At 31.6% G+C, this 24,174-nt stretch overlaps 2 protein-coding genes across 2 annotated transcripts in view; one reads left to right on the top strand and one right to left on the bottom strand.

Moving 5' to 3' along the window:
- The window catches only part of LOC100572033, a 424,551-nt gene that overhangs the window by 93,274 nt on the left and 307,103 nt on the right, over positions 1-24,174 (bottom strand). Inside the window, exon 6 of the mRNA XM_029488202.1 lies at positions 16,667-16,845. Within this exon, the coding sequence (XP_029344062.1) occupies positions 16,667-16,845 (179 nt within the window). The remainder of the gene's footprint in view (positions 1-16,666; positions 16,846-24,174) is intronic.
- LOC115033836 (zinc finger protein 271-like) lies at positions 10,523-13,382 on the top strand. Its single transcript, XM_029488183.1, has one exon. The coding sequence runs from the start codon at positions 11,200-11,202 to the stop codon at positions 12,889-12,891; it is 1,692 nt and encodes a 563-aa protein (XP_029344043.1). The 5' UTR covers positions 10,523-11,199; the 3' UTR covers positions 12,892-13,382.

The following is a 24,174-nucleotide window of genomic DNA, read 5'->3' as shown; positions in this document are numbered from 1 at the left end:
ACTTATTAGACAGTATACATATTACAATAATTAACAATACACTAGATAACTATGGGTTTTTATTATGTATATATAGTAAATGTATTATAAATCAAACATTGCATCGCAATTAATATTATAGTAACTATGTAATATGCATATCATAGTAAAATAATACTATCTTTAATACACATTACACAATAACGTTTTAATTAGGTCCTACCTAACGAAATTTCAGTATATTAAGGTACACGTTAAATCAACTTCAATTATGCATACAATTAATATTATATTTAGTTTTCAAATTGTAAGGTAAATGTATACACAGACGATGAGTACTATATGCCAATTACCTATGCAACTGAGAACGTTATTTTTGATACCTACTAATATAATTTTAATTTTGCACTCGTGATTTGACAAAGTCAATATATTTCCATCGTGATGAAAAAATGTACGTTCACATCATGCCAGGTTAATTGTCTGAATATACTAATATATTATTATTATCAGATAATATACAGGAACTATATTACACCCAATAACTAGGTATTGCTTTTTTATTATATGCGTATTATAATTATTATGATTAATGCATTTTATATTTATGAACCAACCACTGCATTACAATAATATTGTGTTTATTAATGTCACAATTAATATTAAAGTAAAATAATAACAACTGTTAAATACCAAATAACGTTTTATGTAATGAAATTTCAGTAGGTGTATAGGTTACACGTAAAATACAATCAAAAGTGAATTTAATGCTCCAAATTTAAGTCAATATAATAATAATTTCGTTAAATATTGAAAATGTACATACATTTATTTTATTACCGATCTTAATAAAAAGTGATTTAATATTCATAAAATTTAATATTTACGAAAAAAACATAAAAATATATAGCAAAACATTAAAATTTAATTTGAATCGTATTAAAATAAAACGGATACAAATGTTGAGAACGACTAATAAATTGATATTAAGACGTGTTATCTACGTGTTGTAGAGTTTTTATAGTTATTTTAAGTTCAAATTTGGACGATATTATAAATTAAAACCAACCATATCGATTTTAGTTATTTTGTTGTAATTCAAAAATATTATTCATGAGTAGATATATGACACATTGACACATTGACACAATACAGTCAAAATATGTCGATATAACAAAAATTTGTCTTGTAAAATAGTTATAAAAGTATTATATTAATATAGTAACTTTTATAGTCATAACTACTTTTACACTTAAACAATGTGTCGTAATAGTAAATAATGTTAAGATAATATGTATAAGTTACTTAAAATGTTCGTAATAAATTTAAGCTAATTTTAAACTTTGTTAATCGCTCTTGCTCGCATAAACACATGTACCAATATCGATTCTTTAAGCCAAGACGATAATATTATTATTACATTCTTATCTACCTACCTACCTACCACAAACTTATATTATTTTAATGCCGTTGCTTGTGGTCACGTGTCACGTGGGCCTTAGCATTCCTTCATTCGTAATACTAATATTTCCGAGTTATTAAAAACGCGTTAGAGAAATTCGAAATGTCATAATTAGTTTGTGATTTAACACACTGTGACTATACAACAGTGGGTACCTACTGTAAACTGGTGTAATTAAATTCAATTTAGCAAACAATAGGTCTTTTGTTCGTAATCCACTCGTTTGAAATGCGCACAAAGTTCCAGTTTAATTTTGTAGTAGGTGCAGTAATTTAAAATTCAACGCCAGTATAGTGTGTGTGTATGTGTATATTGTGTATGGCACGAATGCAAGCAAAACAACTTGCTATATTATAATATGGTGGTGAATCACACAAACTTATCCGATAATTTAACATTATTGTCATTAGTAAAGTTTGTTAAAGAGTCGAAAATCGTTTGTTTTACTTTAAATTAAAAGTGGATGTCCGCGTGTCGACATTTCAAAAAGTTCCTTAAACGAACGTATCTATCTATATATGGATAGCGTTGGACTTGTGTTTGGTCACTGGAAAAACGAATTCTTTGCCACGATAATGGTAATAATAATATGAGGAATACTACACAGGGGGATTTATGAAAAATAATAATGATTGGTTTTGATGACACTATAACCATTGTGTAATGTATATTCCATAGTGTATTGTATAAGTTCTTATGCTAATCGTGAATAATTGTTGATATATGTTATTATTGTTCTGGATAAGTGTTATATTTTTAGGCATCCCACTATCGAAGTATGAAGTAATGTAATAAAAAAATTATTAAAATATTTGGACACAATATAATATTATGTGGTTGCATGATAATAGGTCATGATAATAAAATCATCCAATTATCCGTAAAAAACGATTTATTATATTATGTACATCATTTTAAAAAGCTGCCAGTGGAAAAAAACATTTGAATTATATCTTAAATAAACAAATAATAAGTACTCTTACGCAAACACTGGATTAAATTTTCCATCGAAATAATACATTAATATAATATTTTCGGAATAAAATTGAATTATTCATAAAATGTTTTTTGTATTTTTTTTTTACAATATAATCGGATTTATTTTTCATTAGAAATTCAACACACATTTTAATACATAATATATAATTGTCATTGACTTTAAAATATATTTTTTTTTTTATATACTTATTTTGATAGGTATATGTATAATAATAATTGTCTTAGAGATTCAGTGGCATAGCCAGGATTTTTTCGGGGGGGGGGGGGGGGGATAAAATTTTCCACTTTTCCACATTAAATACGTACTAGCATAGATAGATGGCTGAAAATGTTAATATTTATAGTACATTTTTAAATACAATTTAAGACTTTTTGAGCAACTATCATAGACCATTAAAATAATTTTTAAATTTTCTTAACATTTCGGGGGGGGGGCTGCAGTTCCATCAGCTCCTCCCCTGGCTACGCCACTGTAGAGATTTCTGAGTCAAAATGGTTTTGTTAATATATTAATATGTACGAATACGTCATAATAATGACATCTTTAGTTCAGACATTGATTTCAAAATTGGAATTAGTTTAAACGAATGCAATATACATATTATTAAAATTACTATAACTATTACTATTACTATTATACTTTGGCTCGCCGCTAAAATGTCCGTGTTATACCTATATCGTTTCCTAAGGATTTGTGGTTTTTATAGAAACGAAGAGACGATTTGAAAAAGAAACACGGATTTTCCGGTCAATCGACGATTAAGTGGCTCACGAAATTTGTATCCCGATCAAATATTTGGTAGGCCGCCGTCTACGTATTTGGAAAAACAAAGAATCGATAAGATATTCCCGATTTTCGCAGTTGACCTCGTTTATATAAACCGTTTTCGAGTAACGATGAGTGGCGTGACTGCGTGTGTGAGTGGAAATGGAAAAAAATAAAAATAAATATCGCCATTTGGTCTGGATCGAACGTCATAAAAAACATAAAAACCCGCTCCTATATGACTGGTATTCGGTTTTCCGGAAAATCTGACCGAATCGAAGACCGATATAATATATTGTTTTGTAGTGTATATTACTATTGTATACATGTACAACGATCACAGCCTTGGCCCGAGCAGAAACGTCAACGCCTTTGCCACCGCAATCGCATCGAAATCCCTCACCGAAGACATTAATCGAGCGATTTCATTTTCGGAAAACCACGAACCTTATTCATATAACTAGATACATTTCGTATAATACAGTTCGGAGAATTACGAGATTCCGTACTAAAGATAATTTATCTAAGTCCGCGATACTGGGTTTAAAGATGTGGGGGCTTTAATGGTATGAAAATCGTAGTAATGACTAATGTATTATCATTTTATAATTTGCAAATATTGTCCAAGTACAGTTGTAGTGAGTAATAGAATAAACGCAATATTTTTGTATTTTCGTTAAAGACTTTTCCTTAGTATAAACATTTTGTCCACTCAAAACTACTCGTCCAAGTTCAGATTTAGATATACATCAACATATTCAAAATAAATGTTCTACTAAACAAACAGAGTTAAAAAAGGGTTTTAATTTGAATATAAAAAACAAATTTCAGTATCGTTACATTACATTCTTGAAGGTGTGGTACGAAAAATCCAAATATATATGGCCCATGTGGTATAAGACGCATATTACAGCGGGTAGCTACTCGAAAATTACAAAAATCAGAATAATTCGAATGAATGCATTATTTGAAGAAAATATACGGGGGTGAGCGTGTTTGGGGTGAATCACCCTGTATAAATATACGATCCGATATGATATGTATGTGAGCTGCAGTATCATATGACGCTTTATACCGAAATATACATATTATATCGGTACCTACGCGTATGTTACGCATAACATTACGTATTATATACAATTTTATTATATATATATAGAGGTTTACGTGCAATGTTTTCCAGTCCAACGTGTAGGACGGAGCGTATATAAAATAAAATCGGAAGTGCAGTGAGCGGGCGGCGGCGGCGGCGTACACGTCAACCCCCTGAAGATTTGGGGGGAAGGGGTGCGAGTGCGCGCGTGTGCGTTTTACGGTATTCCGATTGTCTCTGCGGGAGGGGTGCGGGGGTGAAAAAATATACGCGTGGCAAAAAAAAAAAAAAATGGAAAGTAAAACGTCACCCACATTCGCGTGTATGTGTGTGTGAGTGAGTATGAGTTGTGTACACCCGATCTGATGCTGTTATATGATATTATATATTATATATAAACGTGGGATAGGACGGTCTCATACGGAGGAGTTACTTGTCAACGGGCGCCAAATATTATATACATCATCATCATCATCATCATCAACATCATCGTCGTCATCATCATCATCATCATCATCATCATCATCGTCAGCATCAGCAGCAGCATAATGTATCACGACGTGGGACGAAAACGAAAATAGAGTCTCGTCCGTGTGCGAATATTATTTTGACCGGCTGTATTATAACTATAAGATATTTTACTCGAAAAATCGTGTATTGGTCTTTAAGCTTAGATCGGTACTGTATAATAATATGTTATGCGAACAGTTCTTAGATTCTAAACGGTTCGAATATATCATAGAACGCATTTGTGCGTGTACATAATATCATAATAATTTATAATGCATTATCAATTAAATACGCGTCTGGTGTCCTCCGCCACTGGCGCTATAACGATGTAGTGTCTAGTAAGAAAATTAAAAATACATTTCCACTTCAAAGTGACGTTTCTCTGATACGATTTTTGAAATGCAAAAAGAACCCTCTATATTAAACGAGTTCGCCGAAAAGACGTTTATGGTTCTCATCATTGCATACCACCATATATGTTATTTGATTTTGCGTCGATTCTATATATTGCGAAGAGAGAATACCGTCTGACAGGGGTGGCGTGGGATGTCCCGGTTCAACCTAATACCCCCATATGTATTTTATGTTTGTGTGCGTGCGTGTGTGTGGGTTCGTGTGTAAAAAAGTTTTGAAAAAAAATTCCAATTTTAATTAAAATGGCTTCGTTTTCTGTCGAGTGAGTAAAGCAGCTCCTCTAACTGCACTACCCTCACTTCCTTCGCGAGAGATGTCGGTAGGGAAAGCCGGCCGTCTGTGTTCATGTTATATATTATTATTACCTACGTATTATTATTATTATTAAACGTATGTAACAGAATAGTATTATATTATTTCGTGTTTATGACACACGATATTATACTTTATCTGCTACTGTAGTTTTGATAACCCCGCGGCCACGTCCAGAACACTCTTTAAAATTTAAATGATATCGTATATATACCAACTGCAAGCGCAGTGTAATAATAATAATACTAATATAAAGGAACCTATGCAATTGCCACCGTACAATATATTATTATATGCGTATAATAATGATAGTTATAATAATCATTTTGTACCTACACGAATAATAGTCAAGCCTGCACTGGACGGAAATGTGTCATATAATAATACTATATACCTATCTCGGTCGTTCACACTTTGCGGGAAAAAGATTTTGATAGCTTTAAAGGTTTTCGCTTTTTTTTATTATTTTAGGTGTAATACTCGTGTAACGTTGTTAATTTAACATCGCGCACAGAAATGTGGGAAAAAATTACTCGTCCCGTAGTCATGCTCCTGCCAACCACAACCCGTAGCACATTCATGTGTGTGGTATATACATCCGCAGCTCATTTGTTTTTCCGACTTCCATTCCCGGTCATGCTGCCAGCTCGTTAAAATTCAATTTTACCGAATTTACCGCCTCAGATGATATTATGCGAGCGATGATCCGTTTATCTATCATATAATATTATTATATAATACCTATAAGGTACTGACCTATATACATACGAAATTGCAGACATAACACGTACCTATATAATATTATAACGTTTTATTTCCGGCGAAATTTCATCTACTACACACTCTTTTCGTGAGGATCGCGTTCATCACGTATCGGTGTAACCGCGGAACTGCACGAGAACTCATCATAATAATTCTATAATACCTACGTCATATTAATTATGCTTAATACACATATATATATTATATTATTATTAGTATTATTATATCACGCCTCGCCGTTGTATATTATTATATTAGGTATATTAATATTATGGTCGCGTCGATTTCTGCCACGAATTCCGACGATAATAATAATAATATTGTATTAATGACTGGCGTGGTATTAACGAAATTTGAATAAAATTCTCATCGTCTCGTTCATCCGGTGTTATGATTATATAATAATAATAATAATAATAATAATAATATATTGTGTACGGGGTTCGCCGCGTGCACTATCAATATTTATTTAAAAACGGTGGTTCGGCTCGATGCCCGAAAGGCTTCCTGCAATATCGACGAAGACCGAATCGCGTGTACGTCGAGCATAATAATATAATATTATTATAATAATATTATACACTATGTGTGTGTTTGTCGATCTCCGCTGAATATTGTTTACACGCTGTCGTAATATGCGCGAGGATATTGTAATAACACGACTGCCGGTGTGGTGCGGTTTGGGCTTCTTCTGCTCACCCGGAAAACGTAAACAAACATCCATGTCGTTTCCGCGCGAAGTATAATAATAACATGATACCGCACTCATGGTATGATAACAGGTACTAGGTTGGAGGTATGGCGTTATAATATATCGGATAAACCTGATCGTCGGCGACGACCGCGGTTCGTGTGACGAACGATAACCGAAAAAAAAATGTATATAAATATAATATATTACTACGCATCTTATATTATGGAGGCACATCCTCGGCTGCTTTTGTCGTGGGAAGACTTGCGCGAGCGATAAGCTCTTATCGGGCCGGAGCGGACAAAGTTTTCGGTTTCCCTCGCACCACACCCCACCCAAACACTCAGTCACTCGCACCGCACCCGTAAACACGCGTTACTATGCCGATTTATTCCGAAAATTTGTTCGGCCAAACTTTTCCTATAAAAACTGTCAAATTCAACAGACGGGTTAAGTGCACGCTTTTGTTGCCGCGCGTTGCACCCACGCACCCCTCCGCACGCATATTATATTGTTTTCGGCGCGACGGGGTTTTTTTTTTTATATATTTTTTATTCCATCCTCCACGAGTTTTATTTACCGCTCCGCCGCCGACATTTAAATGTAAATGCGTTTTAGATTTAACACGTCATGGGATATAAATGTGTGTCGCGCGCGCATGCGTGTGTTCGCGCATCCATCTCGCCAACGTTCGGGCTGTATACGAATTATATTTATATATAAATTTATTTTTTTATTGTCATTCAACCGATATCGGGTGTGGGTGATTTTTTTTTCTCGCCTTCTCGGGGTAGAAAGTTAATAACTACACAATCCCTCCCACGCACTCACGGCCGAAATCCGACGCGATGCGACGGTAGCGTTGCCAACGGAGATATTCTATTATTATTATTATATTTAATAATATAATATTATTTTATTATACACAATATTATTTTATACGTTCATTATCGGAACGCCCGAATGGTGTTCGACGTTGTTATACTCTGCACTAGTAGGGGGATTGGAGAAATATAATAATATAATAAAATAATATTAATATTATTACGTATATGCGCACGTGAACATAAATATAATTGGCTATGCGCATGTGTGTGTGTTTATTTATGTCAAATGTAGTTTGTGTGACTCTGCTTTTGAAATGTCACAACAGTGGTCTCGGGACATTGTTTAAATAATAATAATATAAAGGGATATTATCTCGCGGTTTAAGCGATTATTTCATTTTATTATTCATATACATGATATTATATTATACGGTTATTGCGTGTGCGCATTAGTCTGCAGGTACAAAATATATTCCATGTCCTTTGCTCTATGGTGACTCAAATCCCACTTTTCTGCTTTTGCACGTAAGTATACGATTATATTATTATGACGTACATTATGTGGCTGTATATTATTAGCTACTATAGCTGTGTATTGACCAGGCCAAAAACTGTCAATATGACGTGTTGCGTAGGTGGATGGGCCTACAGGAAAACCAGGAAATTTTCTGGTGGCATGTATGACAATTTAACATTTAATGAATGCAGTATGAATCATATTAACTACGAAACCTACCCAGCTACACGAGCATATAGCCATAATGTATTGATATTAAACAATACGAAATTCAGAAAAGGATTCATTACAATTGAATAATTTCAAAGGATTTAGGTTCCTGCATAATATGCACCAAAAACTAAAAGACTTAAGTTTGCGCCCCCTTTTTAAGGCTGTAATTTGCATATTATATAACTAGATAAGAGTATATTAGGTATGCCATTATGTAATCTACACAATCTTGTACCTATACAAATTGTAATTTGTTAAATTAATTAATAATAGCTGATTGTCGTTTCAACTTATTCATATGTATTTTATTCTTCAATCAAGTTAATTTATAATAAATACATTTATAGAAAAATATTAGAATGTACCTGCATACAATGAAATAAAAAATTTAAGCTAATTGTAATGGTAGGTATACTATGTACTTTTGGTATAAATGTGTAATATTTCAGTTCATAATAAAATATGTAAAAATCAGCAATATTATAATTAATTGAGCTTTATATAATATAAGTTATTAATTTACTTATTATGTGGTATACGAAATTAACGTTGTGGTGCAGATTACGAAAATTAATAATGAGACGTGGTGCATGCTTTTTTCTAAATATTTTGGTACAGATTAAATACGCACTTAACTGATCCTATTGGTGATGCTAATTTATTAGAAGTACTAATATTGGCGCAACTCCCGTATTTCGAACAACCACAGTACTTAACTACGAAAAGAAATATGAGGATAAGGTTATATTAGTTTAAATTAATCTAATAGACCTATAATTTTATACTACCTAATTATTGTAATGATATGATTAGTGCTCACACATTATTATAACAAGTAAACTAATATTTAACAGAATAATAAATAACCGACGACGACGTAGAAATCGGATACCACAATTAATAATACCATTATCAACGGAAAAAAGAGACGATCTACAACATACGATCACGAATTGAGAAATCGGCACGTACTTGCCACTGCAAAACCTAGGGCGTGTGGCTTTCTTATATGCCGCCGAAGAGAACGGTAAAGCACGACTCCGTACGTTTTACCTTTTTGGGAACACGATTCCGTCCGATTTTGATCAAACAATGGATTGTCAAAATTAAACTTAAAACCACACGATTACGTACTATTTTCTGTGCAATATTGCCATTTATTATTTTCAATGATATATTATATAAATTGTATGTTCAATAAAGGTTTTTATTTATATATCAAATATCATAGCGCCATTGATAATTAATCAACCAGACACAGAACAGAAATCTAGTTCACGGATACGCAAAAAAAACTTTGATAAAGCTGTCTGCCACTTCCTGGTCAGAATAACCGTGTCGTCGCTTTAACCAGTTCATGAATACCAGTCATCTCAGTAACAATTTTGCGATTTGGAAACTGAATCCTGCGAGCGACAACTGAAATCCGTTAAACGAGAAATAATCAGTGTGTTCAGCACATTGTGTATTTTTCACTATTACTTTGTGTCACCTAAAACTGTTAAAATATATCCAACTATAAGTCAGGTAAAGTAAGGTATTTAATATAATATATTGTATTATATTGATTACGGATATTATATTATATGCATATTTCACATACAATAATATTGTATATTGTATTTGATCGAGTTTTTGAATACATGATATCGAGAGCCTCTCGACCACCTGGAGGAAGGTAATATTGTGATTTTAATATTTTAATATAAATATTGACAAGACCTTTTTTTATACTTATTTATTTTTACATTATTAAAATATTATAATCCTACACAAAAAATTCCAAGTCGGCTCACCAAGGCCTTAGCAGCCGTAGGATGTGTTATTTGCAGGGATCGAAACCGTTTCAAATTTTAACGGTTACGGTTTTAGTTCTTGAGAACGGTTTTCTACATTTTCTGGTTTTGGTTTCGGTTTCAAAAAAGGTTTTTCAAATATTTTATCGTTTTAAAGAACGGTTTTAGAAAATTTTCGGTTTTGGTTTTTGGAATAGTTTTTAAATATTTCCATTTTATTTTTCTATCTAATTACTATAGACTCGATTTTTATTATCTATTACCTAACTATTATAAGTGCCGGTTTCAAAGACGGTACAAGAACGGTATTTCAATTCTACGGTTTCGGATTGGGTTTTGAAAACGGTTTTTTTAAAGTCTTAGGTTTCGGTTACGGTTTTTTAACCGGTGTTATAAGCTTTTGGTTCCGGTTCCAGTTTCGGTGTTTAGAAATGAGAAAACCGGTTTCGTTCCCTGGTTATTTGTGTTGCAAAATTGATTATCAAGAATTAGTCTATAGATTAAGATTTCAGATTTCAATTATGGGAAAATTTAAATTATTTAAAAATTTAAAATAAATTAATGATTTTATAAAATTTGTTCTGTTAAATTCAACATAAAATTATACTCCTTTATTTAAAGTTTGGAATAGTAATTCAACAATTACTGGCTTAAATAAATGGTGAAGACTAGAAATCAAATCGATCATAAATATAATAGCATAGATACCAAATAATTGTATGAAAAACATTTACGTGTTAAATAAATTATTTATAAATAAAATTATAAGTCTAGCATTATAATATTAAATACATATTATAATTTATACATATTCAATACAATTATTGTACACTGACGACACACCAGCTCAACGGACAAATGGAAAACAAACCTTACCATTGTGATGTATGTGACAAAGCGTTTTCTTTAAATTATAGTTTAAAAGCACATCGACGTACGCACACTGGTGAAAAACCATACAACTGTGATGTATGCGACAAGTCGTTCAGCCACAGTGGCCATTTGACGGCACATCGTCGCACACACACTGGCGAAAAACCGTACGCGTGCGATGTATGTGACAAGTCGTTCTCACTAAGTTTCAACTTGACGAAACATCGACGCACACACACTGGCGAAAAACCATACGCATGCGATGTATGCGACAAGTATTTTAACGACAGTGGCCATTTGACGGAACATCGACGCACGCACACTGGTGAAAAACCATACAACTGTGATATATGTGACAAGTGTTTCACTCAAAGTGGCCAATTGACGGCACATCGTCGCACACACACAGGCGAAAAACCATACACGTGTGATGTATGTCAGAAGGCTTTCTCCGTAATTAGTAATTTTACAGCACATCGACGCATTCACACTGGCGAAAAACCATACGCATGCGATGTATGCGAAATGTCTTTCACTCAAAGTGGCCAATTGACGGCACATCGTCGCACACACACAGGCGAAAAACCATACACGTGTGATGTATGCGATAGGTATTTTAACGAAAGTGGCCATTTGACGGCACATCGACGCACACACACTGGCGAAAAACCGTACGCGTGCGATGTATGCGACAAGTCGTTCTCTATCAGTGGCAGTTTGACGGTACACAAGCGGACGCACACTGGCGATAAACCATACGCATGCGATGTATGCGACAAGTCGTTCTCTGTCAGTGGCAGTTTGACGATACACAAGCGGACGCACACTGGCGATAAACCATACGCATGCGATGTATGCGACAAGTCGTTCTCACTAAGTTTCAACTTGACGAAACATCGACGCACACACACTGGCGAAAAACCATACGCATGCGATGTATGCGACAAGTATTTTAACGACAGTGGCCATTTGACGGAACATCGACGCACGCACACTGGTGAAAAACCATACAACTGTGATATATGTGACAAGTGTTTCACTCAAAGTGGCCAATTGACGGCACATCGTCGCACACACACAGGCGAAAAACCATACACGTGTGATGTATGTCAGAAGGCTTTCTCCGTAATTAGTAATTTTACAGCACATCGACGCATTCACACTGGCGAAAAACCATACGCATGCGATGTATGCGAAATGTCTTTCACTCAAAGTGGCCAATTGACGGCACATCGTCGCACACACACAGGCGAAAAACCATACACGTGTGATGTATGCGATAGGTATTTTAACGAAGGTGGCCATTTGACGGCACATCGACGCACACACACTGGCGAAAAACCGTACGCGTGTGATGTATGCGACAAGTCGTTCTCTGTCAGTGGCAGTTTGACGGTACACAAGCGGAAGCACACTGGCGATAAACCATACGCATGCGATGTATGCGACAAGTCGTTCTCTGTCAGTGGCAGTTTGACGATACACAAGCGGACGCACACTGGCGATAAACCATACGCATGCGATGTATGCGACAAGTCGTTCAGCCACAGTGGCCATTTGACAGCACATCGACGCACACACACAGGCGAAAAACCGTACGCGTGCGATGTATGCGACAAGTCGTTCCCTGTCAGGGGCAGTTTGACGGTACACAAGCGGACGCATGTGTCACACTGAACAGCCTGATCAAAGATCTATGATCCAAGGGTCATATAAAATAGAATAAATCATGTTAACACTGTATTATTATGCTAGCACTGGTAAAGTGTTTATTTTGTCATGTACATTATGTATATAAATGTATGTAGTTGTTTATTAATACTAAATTGATAACATTGTCATATGCATAAATAAATACTAAGTTTCGTATGGTTTTTAATGTTTATTTTTCTATTGAATTACTATCATACAAATTATCATTTAAACGTGACATAATTTCAGTGGTAATTAATAGTAACACCTAGTATTTTAAAGATTCACTGTTTTGGTATTTGTATGTACTAATTTGAAATAAGAGGTACGTTTGTGATGAATTAAAAAAAAAATCTTACGTAATCTATCGTAATTGCTGTGAATATTGATTTAAATATTACACATTTTCAAGTGATACTAACCATTTGAATTAGTTAAACACATATTTTTTAATTGGTTTATGAACAAGTTATTAGGAATCTTGTATTAATTTTAAAACTTTTTTATAAAGCAAAAGATTTATATAGAAAAAAAACTATTTTTAAAATTCAAGTGTCTATAAATAGCACATATAGAGTTAAAATATTTACTACTTATATCTATGTTTATTTATTTTTGGGTTGATACAAAAAAGAAAATTGATTTTGTAGAAACCTGATTTTACGGGAAGTTTACCGTTTTGCTTAATTTTTATTTTTTCTCGACGCTTTTGAAAAACACTAGGAGCCTTCTATCTTGACCAAACTATATTAAATTTGCTACCAAAAATCACCCTTGAAGTTCAAAATAATTTTTTCGACTTCTTATAGTGAAACACCACAAAAAAAACCTACACCACTGTAAAAAAATACACTCGTCGGTCCTCTTCATGCACGAATGTAATTTATAAGACCACTGATTACAACTGATAACAGTAAATAAAATTTTTTTATTAAAACGAGAAATCATTGATCAGTGTTCATCTGATGTTCGGAACGTTATACGAAACGTTACGAATATTGTCGTGTTATCTTTTAGGTTATGATAATAATTTTCAATTTTATGCAATTATTTTCAAAAGTGATAACAGTTGGGTATGATATGATACTCATATGCGTGAAGAGGTTAAAATATGGAAACACAGGAACATTTTACGTAAAACTAGTTTAAAAAAAAATCAATTTTCGTATTTTGTTGTATTTATGAAAGCGAATAACCGTTACTTTGGATACTTGAAATGTACACCGAATATTGGGACTTTTTTTCACGTATAGGATCTTATCAAAAATGGCCTATGAACCCTTGGCGTGTTGTACGGTTTTTGAGCTGCGCGTTTCGATACGTTTTTACTCGCTATAACAATCACAATCGGGTTTGAGCGCAGAATAATAATAATAATAATAATAATAATAATAGTACTTAGGTATTGTGACATTAATCACATTTTCCCTACGTGTATTCGACCGTGAAGAAATAGTATTAATACGATATGTGTTTATTTTTATCATGCACCACCTGCAGCACTTTTTGCAGCAGGATTGCAGGAGGATAAACCCCAATTTCCGGCACCCTAATAATATTATACAGCTACACCGATTTTACCAGACTGCGGACAGATGACCCCGTGAAAAATAAAGCATAAATCACACATTATGCATTTATGCGTTTGCGTTATAGAGCGCAAATAGTGGTACTGCTAAATCCCACCAGCTGGGCCGGGCACGAGTAGCATACTATAAGTCACACCGGAAACGGAGTATTCAGAAAATAGCTGCGACTAAATTATTAAAATATTGTTATTATAATATCATTATTACCTATTAAATTTTTCTCAATCTGGCCGCGTAGCCCACGATAATATAATGACTACTTATGATTAAATAAACATAATTCTTCGACATACCTATTGAGTATTGGACTATGCGAGTGCCAAAACAATAATAATATGTAGAATAAAATAATGAATAAATTGTAGTTTAGAACAATTAGTGATTTATTGAACTTCCATATTTTTACAATACGTCGAAGAATTTCTATCGAAAATCATAAAGTATGAGGTCATAAAGTTAGAGTGTTAACCAAACAAAAAAAATTAGGCTGTATCTATTCATTATTCATTGATCATAGACCTAGATCAAAGGCTGTCTGCAGGCTGACCACACCTTATAGCAGATGAAAACGGCTGGTAGAACGCGTTTGCCGGTGGACCGTACACTTCATGACAGCTTACGTGTTTAATCAACTGACCAGATTCATGTGCACGGCCATAGCTGAAGGATTATTATCATATTAGGCAGGTAGGCACTATATTATAATGGAAATGTTGTTCGGTTTGCATATTTTACAAGACAAACAAATTGATACTAAGTTGTGTGTTCATTTGTGTTTAAATTATACAAACTCGTTACAAGTTTTTATGATATTAAAAGTGTTGGAGGAACAGGTTCGTAATATTCAAAAGTTAGTGAGCTCGGGTATGCAACGGCAAACGCGATCAGACTATCTCTTATCTTATAATTCAGCGTTGTATGCATGTGAAGTTGGCTATGGCGGTGCGAAGTCACATTATAAAATTATTACAATGGGCGGTAAAAAGTGCGATGTAATAATTTGTTATAAACCGTGTAGCGAGTACTATGGCTAAGTAATTTTTTTAATAATATAACCGGATGTCGAGTATTGGCCGAGTAGATGTAAATTCTGGGTACTGTAAAACTTTAAATGTGAATACTAAACTGTAGAGTGTGGCAATTTGTATAGGTTTGGTGGAAAACTGAAAACATTGAAAAAATATTGTTAAATGTTTCTATTGTTCCACCCACCTAAACTATATCCCGTTGAACTAATACTTAATAGGTATGCATATTATATTCATGTACAGATTACCAGCGTTTGCCAGTTAGCGGATATAAGTCAAATAAAAATGAAGTATTACGCCGAGTACTGGGTCTATAATATTGAGTACCCAGCCATCTGGTAAAAGCCTGCAGGTACCTGAAACATCTCTAAATATTATATACCATACATAGGTGTATCGTCCCCATTTGTGCACCAGTATACTGCAAACATTGGCGACCCGCGATAAAATAATTATTTTATATTATATACATACAACCCACCTACATCTTACCTACACTCACTTACCTAATATGATATATTATTATAAAGTTTGCCACAATATTATTATTATTATTATTATTTCATGCGAGCCCATGCATTTCCGTGCAATTTTACACGCATTGGTTCTATTATACGTCAATGATTCAACCTCCACTCACCCGCCTGCATGACCAGCATTTCGTTTCAGACGCAATATAATAACTTGCACCCGCACACAAACAAACGTCATAATAATATATACGCGAAATACATAGAAGCTAACCTTTTTTCTTATACCTGCGTACTATTCTTCTTCTTCGCGTGTGACTCGACCATCATTATACAGCGAGCACTGCATACATAATATAATAATAATAATAATATGATGCGGTGATTAAAAGTTCACTCGACTGTTAAAATGCAAAAACAAACGTAGTACGCATTTCGAAAGGCGTTGGCGCACGCTGCATTCGTACTTTCGACGATCGTTTTACAATAATACCATAATGATAATATTGTAATGGCGTGTTCGTGATTACTACGACGATACTAAAAATAATTACACATCTATATATTTTTAAACGCGGTAAACTGTTTTTCGGTTCGATCGATTCGTTTTTAGCACACGTCTCATGCCTGCAGTCTGACGAGAGAAACAAAATAGTGTCAATAGTACACCTACCTTGGAAGAAAACAAAAGTCTTTCTCTTGACGTATGGGGTGTCCGGGATTTTGAGTTCGCAGTCCAAAGTGGATTGAGTGGTGATGTCGTCGTCGGAGATAAGCACGCTGATGATCACTTCGTAGGAAGTATCCTTCAAGCGGTTGATATCGACGCGGGAATGAACCAACGGGTAGCTCCTGAAAGAATAAAGAAAAAATAGAAAATTAATGTTAGTCTAATTTTAATCCCAAAACCATTTACAATACTCGTTCCTTGGTAGGTAACTACCTACACGTTTTTGTAATTGTTGCCATGATTGTAACTTATTATGCTTGAGCCCTAGTCTACATCGATTGGGATGTACAATATTTTTTTAGTGCTTATGGTTAATCGTTCAGCCTCTAACCCTCCGCAGAAAAAATCATTAGACATTTAAAAAAAATATACTCTTACTGTCACAGTATAACCACAAACACGGAAGTTTCTACTGTGCGAAAAAATTATTGTATAATCTACAATAAAATGTGAAGTAAACCGTGAGTAGACGAAAAAATAATAAAGAGTTAAGTACAAGAAATAATTGTCATAGTTTTATCAAATACAACGCATTTGCAATAACTTTTCATACACTGTTAAACGTTAAATTATATTTTTATCATCAAGAATGAAGACGATTTCTAATAATTACCTACTTCATTCACGGTTACTTATAATTGCTTTTAGTCGTTATACACGCATAGACGTATTTATCATAGTGATACTTATTTCCCCTTACTTCTGCATTTTTGTCATTTAAATCGGACTTTGATGTGATTTAACTTGTATTTATATATATTTAAATAAATAAATTTAAATAATGTTATCATCATTTTATTCTATTATAATGTTGAAATTTAAAATATCGTGGTGATAATAATAATAATAATAATAATAATAATAATATAATACCTTACAAAATAAACCACGAACGTGGTGTAGCTAAATTGCATATCTAAGACGCCGTGTGATCAACATTTATGTATTATAAAATAATAATAATATGTAAAACGAAGTAATGATATCATAATAATGTATTCCTATCATGAGAAACACGGACCTATTCGGGGTCGAAAAAGGGAAAATACTTGTCGAAAGCGTAAACTTAAGTCGACTGTTATAGATATAAGCGTTTAATAACTGCCAGAAATTCGATACGGTCAAGCTACGGTGAACAATGTTTCGGAAGTCAGAAGTGTAACAATACCGCAATTACGTACATCATAACAATAATAATAATATATAATGTATTTGACCGTCATCTGTCAGGGGTGGGATTTGTCTATCAAAATTGAGACCTTGCCCAATTGTTTGGTATTTCGTTGACTATACTGCAGGCTACGGCCGTCCACCGACACGCAAAGCGAAATAATTCCGTTTTGGTCTGCGCAATAATATATCGAGAAATGTTGTTTTTCACAGTAAAGTTACGTTAAAAACGTATCCTGGCCACTGACGTTCAAGATAAATGTGTTCCGGTCTGGTCTATTATCGTGCAGAAATTGACTCGGCGAATTTCTCAACGATCATTGCACACGCTGAACTATATATTGTTAATACAGACACACTGGGAAGCAACTTTATTTTACTTTATCACAAAAGACAAATATCGTACTGGTCGTATTGACATTATATATCATGTATATATAATATAATATAGGATGTATAGAAATATAATATAATAGGTAGGTATATATTATTATTTTATATACAATTCAGTGTATACTACGGAGGATACTACTTGACAACTACATTCATTGGAAATAGAAAATGAGATGTTTGTTATTTGTAAGCTCAATTCAACTGTTTACTTTGATATTTTTTTTAAACATTCAATATTTTGTGTCGATTTTAAGTAATATTATAATATTATATATCAGATTCTGAATGATGAGATGAATGTATTAATACATTTTACTATGATGTGTGTGTATTGTTTTTTTTTGTGTGTTTCTATGAGAAGTATGTACATGATAAGTAGCTGGTAGCTGAAATAATCCTTTGATTTTTAACATCATTGACTTTTCCGGTTGAAAAGTGAATCTAGTTGGTGCACTTGAGAGATAAATATTCTCATTAGTTTTTAAAAACGTCGGAAAAAACAATACAAATTATTAAGAAAAGCCGGGATATTTTACGAAAAATCAGTTCTCAAATAAACCAATTTTGATTTCTGATGTTAGAGCAAAAAAAAAATGTAATTTTATTAACATTTTCTGTACCTATACAATTCACTTTTTTAAAAATATTTTTACTCCTTTTGAGCTCTTTAAAATTAAAAACTTAAAAATTGAATACAAAGTATCTCACTAGGTAATATAGTTGATGGTGGAAATTAAAAAAAATTTAGCATAAATCTACAATAATTCTTTAGGAGCGCCTGAACTTGAATTTTTACAAAATCAGGAAAATTTGCAAATTATTTTGAGTTAGAAATTTGAAAATTTTTTCACTACATATTTATGATTTAAAAATATAATAACAATTTTGAATTTTCTATAAGTTTATTTCCTATATTGAACAAAACATAAAAGTTTATCGAAAATTCAAATACATTTTTTAAAAGCTATTGATGTTAGACATGGATATTCATCCGTAAATTAACAAATTCTTATAGAACAATTTTCTTATTTCGTTGTAATACAAAAACTAATAATGGTAGGTACTTGAAATTTTCACAAAATATTTATTTTATCATATTGTTTACATGACATCAACATCTTTTGATTCGTTTTAAGCTATTCATAGACAATTTAAATAGTTTATTTATTTAGTTTTTTTATTTCTATAAATATCAATAACATTTTTTAAAATAAACATTTTAATTGTTATAAAGCAATTTGGAAATATTAAAAATACAGAATCTCAATTTTTATGTATTTTAAGTTAAAATGTTGACAAAATTCATCAATATGTATCTCAACAATATCCAAATTTCGTTGTAGTTGAAAAGGTACAAAATGTTCAATTTTTATAAATAAGGATTGAAAATTGAAAACAATAATTATCATAAATATTTCATACTGTAACAAACATATTTAATGAATATATATGAATACAATTTTTTTCATAGATATTTTTAGTTTAAATTTGGACGAAATTAGATGTTTCAACAAAATTTAACGATTTCAGTTATTTTGTTGTAATTTAAAAATATACCTAAATATTATTTTTGGGTACTTGAAACTTTTAAAGTATATTATTATATTTAAGAAATCCAATGAAATTTTCAAATGCATTTTTTTCGACAAAAATTAATAAACCTACAACGGTACTATAATGTCTAATTCTTTTACTTCTTTCCAGCTTTTACGGCCCATTATCTCTATCTTCACTGTCTTTAATTCTGTCTCTTCTGAGATTTCTGTGAGATCTGTTTTCATCCTATCCACCCATCTTTGTCTCAGTCAACCCTTGGATCTTTTACCGTTCTGTCTTCCAGTAAAACTATTTTTTGCTACCGCTTCAGACCTCCAAATATGACCCAACCGTTCTAATATTTTACTTTTTAGATACAAACCAATAATGAGTTTATCAAACATTTTTTAATGTTCCTGGTTAGTTTTCCTTCTATATTCTCCATTCTCAATTAAAGAGCCATACATTTGATGTAGTATTTTTCTTTAAAAGATATTCATCTTATCCTTGTCTCCCTAAGTCACCGACCAGATTTTACATCCATATGTCAATACCGGTCGTAGAAAGCTGGAATATAGATATTCTTTTGAACTTATGGACAGTAGTTTCGATTTTAACAGTTTTTCAAGCGCGTAGTACCCCTCGTTCCATGATACAATTCTCAAGACTATAATGTCTAATAATAAAATAAATTACTTTAAACCACAATTTTATCATAAAATACAGTAAGTTATATTATAGGCTGAAATACCGCTCAGGATTGTTTTTCATATACAATGATTTTATATCATTGAATTCAAAGTTAACACATCTATTACTGTAATGGAGCCATCGTGACTCATTTAGATACCTACTCTATAACAGAACGTTCCCGCTTTACTTATTTACTGACGATAAATGTACTCTGTTTAGAGACATAGTCTCTGCAGTTGTTTTGTTAAGCCACCACGAGTTTTTTGACTTGAATAAATAATATATAAAATGCAAATAAAAATATAATTTGGTATTATGATTTCAATTTTATATTAATATATCTTTATAAGTGTTAATTTAAAGCGAAAAAATTATATTATACTATTGATGTACTGTGAATATTAAATTCATGACGATTATTACATTTTCAATAATACTATACCTATTGAATTGTTTATTGCAGAATTTTCATTTTTTGAAATGCACAGAAATAAAAATGTGACAACATTTGTTATTATTATTGTATTTTGAAAAAATTACCAATTAAATTAAACTTACATTGCCATTGAATTTTATCGTCTTTTGTTACACATTATACCTTGTTTGTGGTCCTCGGAAAATAAGTTAGAAAAATAAATTCACTATAGTTGATATAATCCCATAGTTTTTATACTTAAAGATAATAATATATCTAAGTCAATGTGTGCAATACAGATATAAGAAAATTGACAACTTTATATTGGTTTTAAAAATATCAATTCAATTTTTAACGGATTATTATATCAAAAATAACAATCTATCCGTATATAGGTACTTAAAAATTAATCGAGTTAAATTTGAACAAGATTCAATATGTTTAAAATGTAATATTACATAATTGTATTATAAAACAAACACAAATAAATTAAATGTTTATAAAGTGTAACTGCGAATGTGCTTATCCAAAGTATTACTAGGTATTGTACTTCACCATTTTTGTCTTACCATGTTATAAATTAAACGAATGTTTGTAAATTATGTAAAACCAAAAATTATAACTGTAATAGACAAAAATACAATATTATATGCATATATTATGATTGTAATTAAATTAATATAATTGATCCTATTTGGATTCAATAAGATGACCGAATTATAAAAATAATATTGTGTATTTCATAGATAAGTGAATATTATAATAAAATATAGAAGAAAAATCATTTATAACTCGAATAATCTCGCTGAAGTACAGACTGAAAATATCAAATAAATAACAAATAGGTGAGTGTGTGTGCGAATCAGTCACACAAATAAAGTTTCGAGTAAATAATAGTTATTAAAATAGTATTACCCTTTTATATCTTGAATATAATATGTATGACAACGAGTGTCTGATGTAAAAACAGTCGAGCAACTTTATAAATAATATATTGAAAATATAATGTGTAATGCAGTTGACAATTTATTGATGTTAAATAAATATCAATCAAATGCGTTTTATCAGTATGTTTGCAGTCATCATAATAATAACAATAATAATAATATTGTATTCTAATTCTATAGCATAAATTATTTTATTATAAAGAACTTGATTTCCAAATATATAATATCATTTTTATTTTATTATTCAAGATGATTTGGACCAATACATTGCTAAGTTCAAAAGACAGAATAATGCATTACAAGTCAGGTATTTTAAGAATAGTCAATTATTTACGTAGTTTTGTTTCTCTAAAAAAATTTTTCCATTCATATTTATGAACATGGTATAATATTGACAACCGATCAAATAAACGTAACGTATTATTTCTTACGTCATAATTACTGTTAGTTATAATAATTGTATAATGACGGGTATTATGATTTACTATTACTGATTTCATTATTCATTTTATATTATTAAAATAACACAAATATTTTCCGAATAGTAGTCAGTTAGTATTACACGATTGAAATATTATATTTGGTACCTACTGTTATTTTTATCAACGCCCGATAAATGCCGTGGACGATTCATGTTTGACTATTTTTATTTTTACTGTAATTGGTGTTTTTAAATTGGTTCTCGTTAACATTAAAATTAATTGAAAGAAATAATTTTTATAAAATTAAATTTACTTAAATGTGCAATTTTTTCGCATGAACTATTTAATTTCAAAAGTAGTTTAAAATATAAAAATAGCTCGTTTAAGTAAAATTAAATTATTTATACAAATTAATATATTGTTAAATTTATTAAATGAACAAATTCATATATTTAAGTTTGAATTTTGTGACAAATTTTTTCAAGAAATAGAATGAACTCTGCACTGTCTTCTTTGTGTGTTGTATAACTTGTCGAACTTGGGTAAAACTTTGTACCACGTAGTTTCTTAACAATTTTAGTAAATATAATTTAATAAAATATCTTAACTTTTAGAGACTTTACAATTATATTTTACGAGTTATCGAGTTCAGTATATTTGCAACAAAAGTCAATGCATTAAAACAAAAATTGTAAAGATGCAATTTTCTAGTATCGAAAATTGAGACAAAACTATACACTAATTGATTCATCCATAAAACGTCGGTTTACTGTTTGAAAAGATTTGGATTCTATTATACACATTATTAACTATTTGAACAGCCATATATTATTATTGCTTAATGAAAATAATATCTATAATAACTCATAAGATATGTTATTGTATGTGTGTTAAAGTTAAATTTTTTTGAAGTCTATAAAGAAAGGAAAAAACGAAAGATGGCCACTGTTGAATAGTAATCCAAAAAGAATAATGGATGAAAAAAAATAGTACTGTAAATGTAAGCATAAATAAGAATAATGAGCATCCGGAAATATCTTTAGAAATAATATTTTTCACAGATCTTTCAAAATAAAATGAGAATTTAATACTTTTTAGAATGGCTATAGAACATTTATGAAAAAACAATATTTCTCGTTTGATACTCTTAGATAAGTAAATGAAAAAAAAAAACATGAATATTGTAATATTATAGTAATCTAAACCGGGCAAAAAAAACATAATACTCAGGATATTAAAAACATCGTGTGTTTTTTGCGTTCAAGTTTGTTTAAATCCCATTTAAGGTTTTGCATTAGTGAATATAATACCTCAGATAAGTAGGTATGGTCTTATACAATAAACAGTATTATCATGAAACACTCGGATTTTATGCCAATTGTTTATTAATATTTAAATAATTTACTTCAGTTACTTATATTATTATATTTTCAATTTATAGAATCTAATATGTATTTGTATTAGTAAACTAAATTTCGGCTATCCTAATTACTGGTCCCGGGGTGATTTAATGTGCAGAAAGATTATCAACTAAACAATAATTTACAGTAAGCAGTCTAGTGGATCCTATACGTGTGATACCGTTGCATAATATACTGTAAACTAGGAAGTTTAAATATAAGTATTGATAATAAGGAAGTAGGCTCATGATAAACATAATATTATAGTCATCCGGGTACACATATGCACATATAATTGTTAACATTTATAAGATACACAACATGTTAAGTTCGTTAGTTCCGGGACAACAGCAACCCCACCACTAATGAACTCCGGACAACCATACTATTCGTCGGTCTTTCGTTATACTTTATTAAATATGTAACTACGATTGTTGTAATTGTGTAGATAAAAATAAAACATATCAACTGAAAA

The sequence above is a fragment of the Acyrthosiphon pisum genome, chromosome X (assembly GCF_005508785.2).
Source record: "Acyrthosiphon pisum isolate AL4f chromosome X, pea_aphid_22Mar2018_4r6ur, whole genome shotgun sequence".
In the NCBI taxonomy this organism is placed as follows: Eukaryota; Metazoa; Arthropoda; class Insecta; order Hemiptera; family Aphididae; genus Acyrthosiphon; species Acyrthosiphon pisum.
The sequence above is the reverse complement of the archived record's forward strand: the minus strand, read 5'-3'. Positions and strand labels throughout refer to the sequence as shown.

Bases quoted from the DNA above. Each gene is read 5' to 3' on its own strand.
- LOC115033836 (XM_029488183.1), top strand. From the start codon at position 11,200: ATGGAAAACAAACCTTACCATTGTGATGTATGTGACAAAGCGTTTTCT.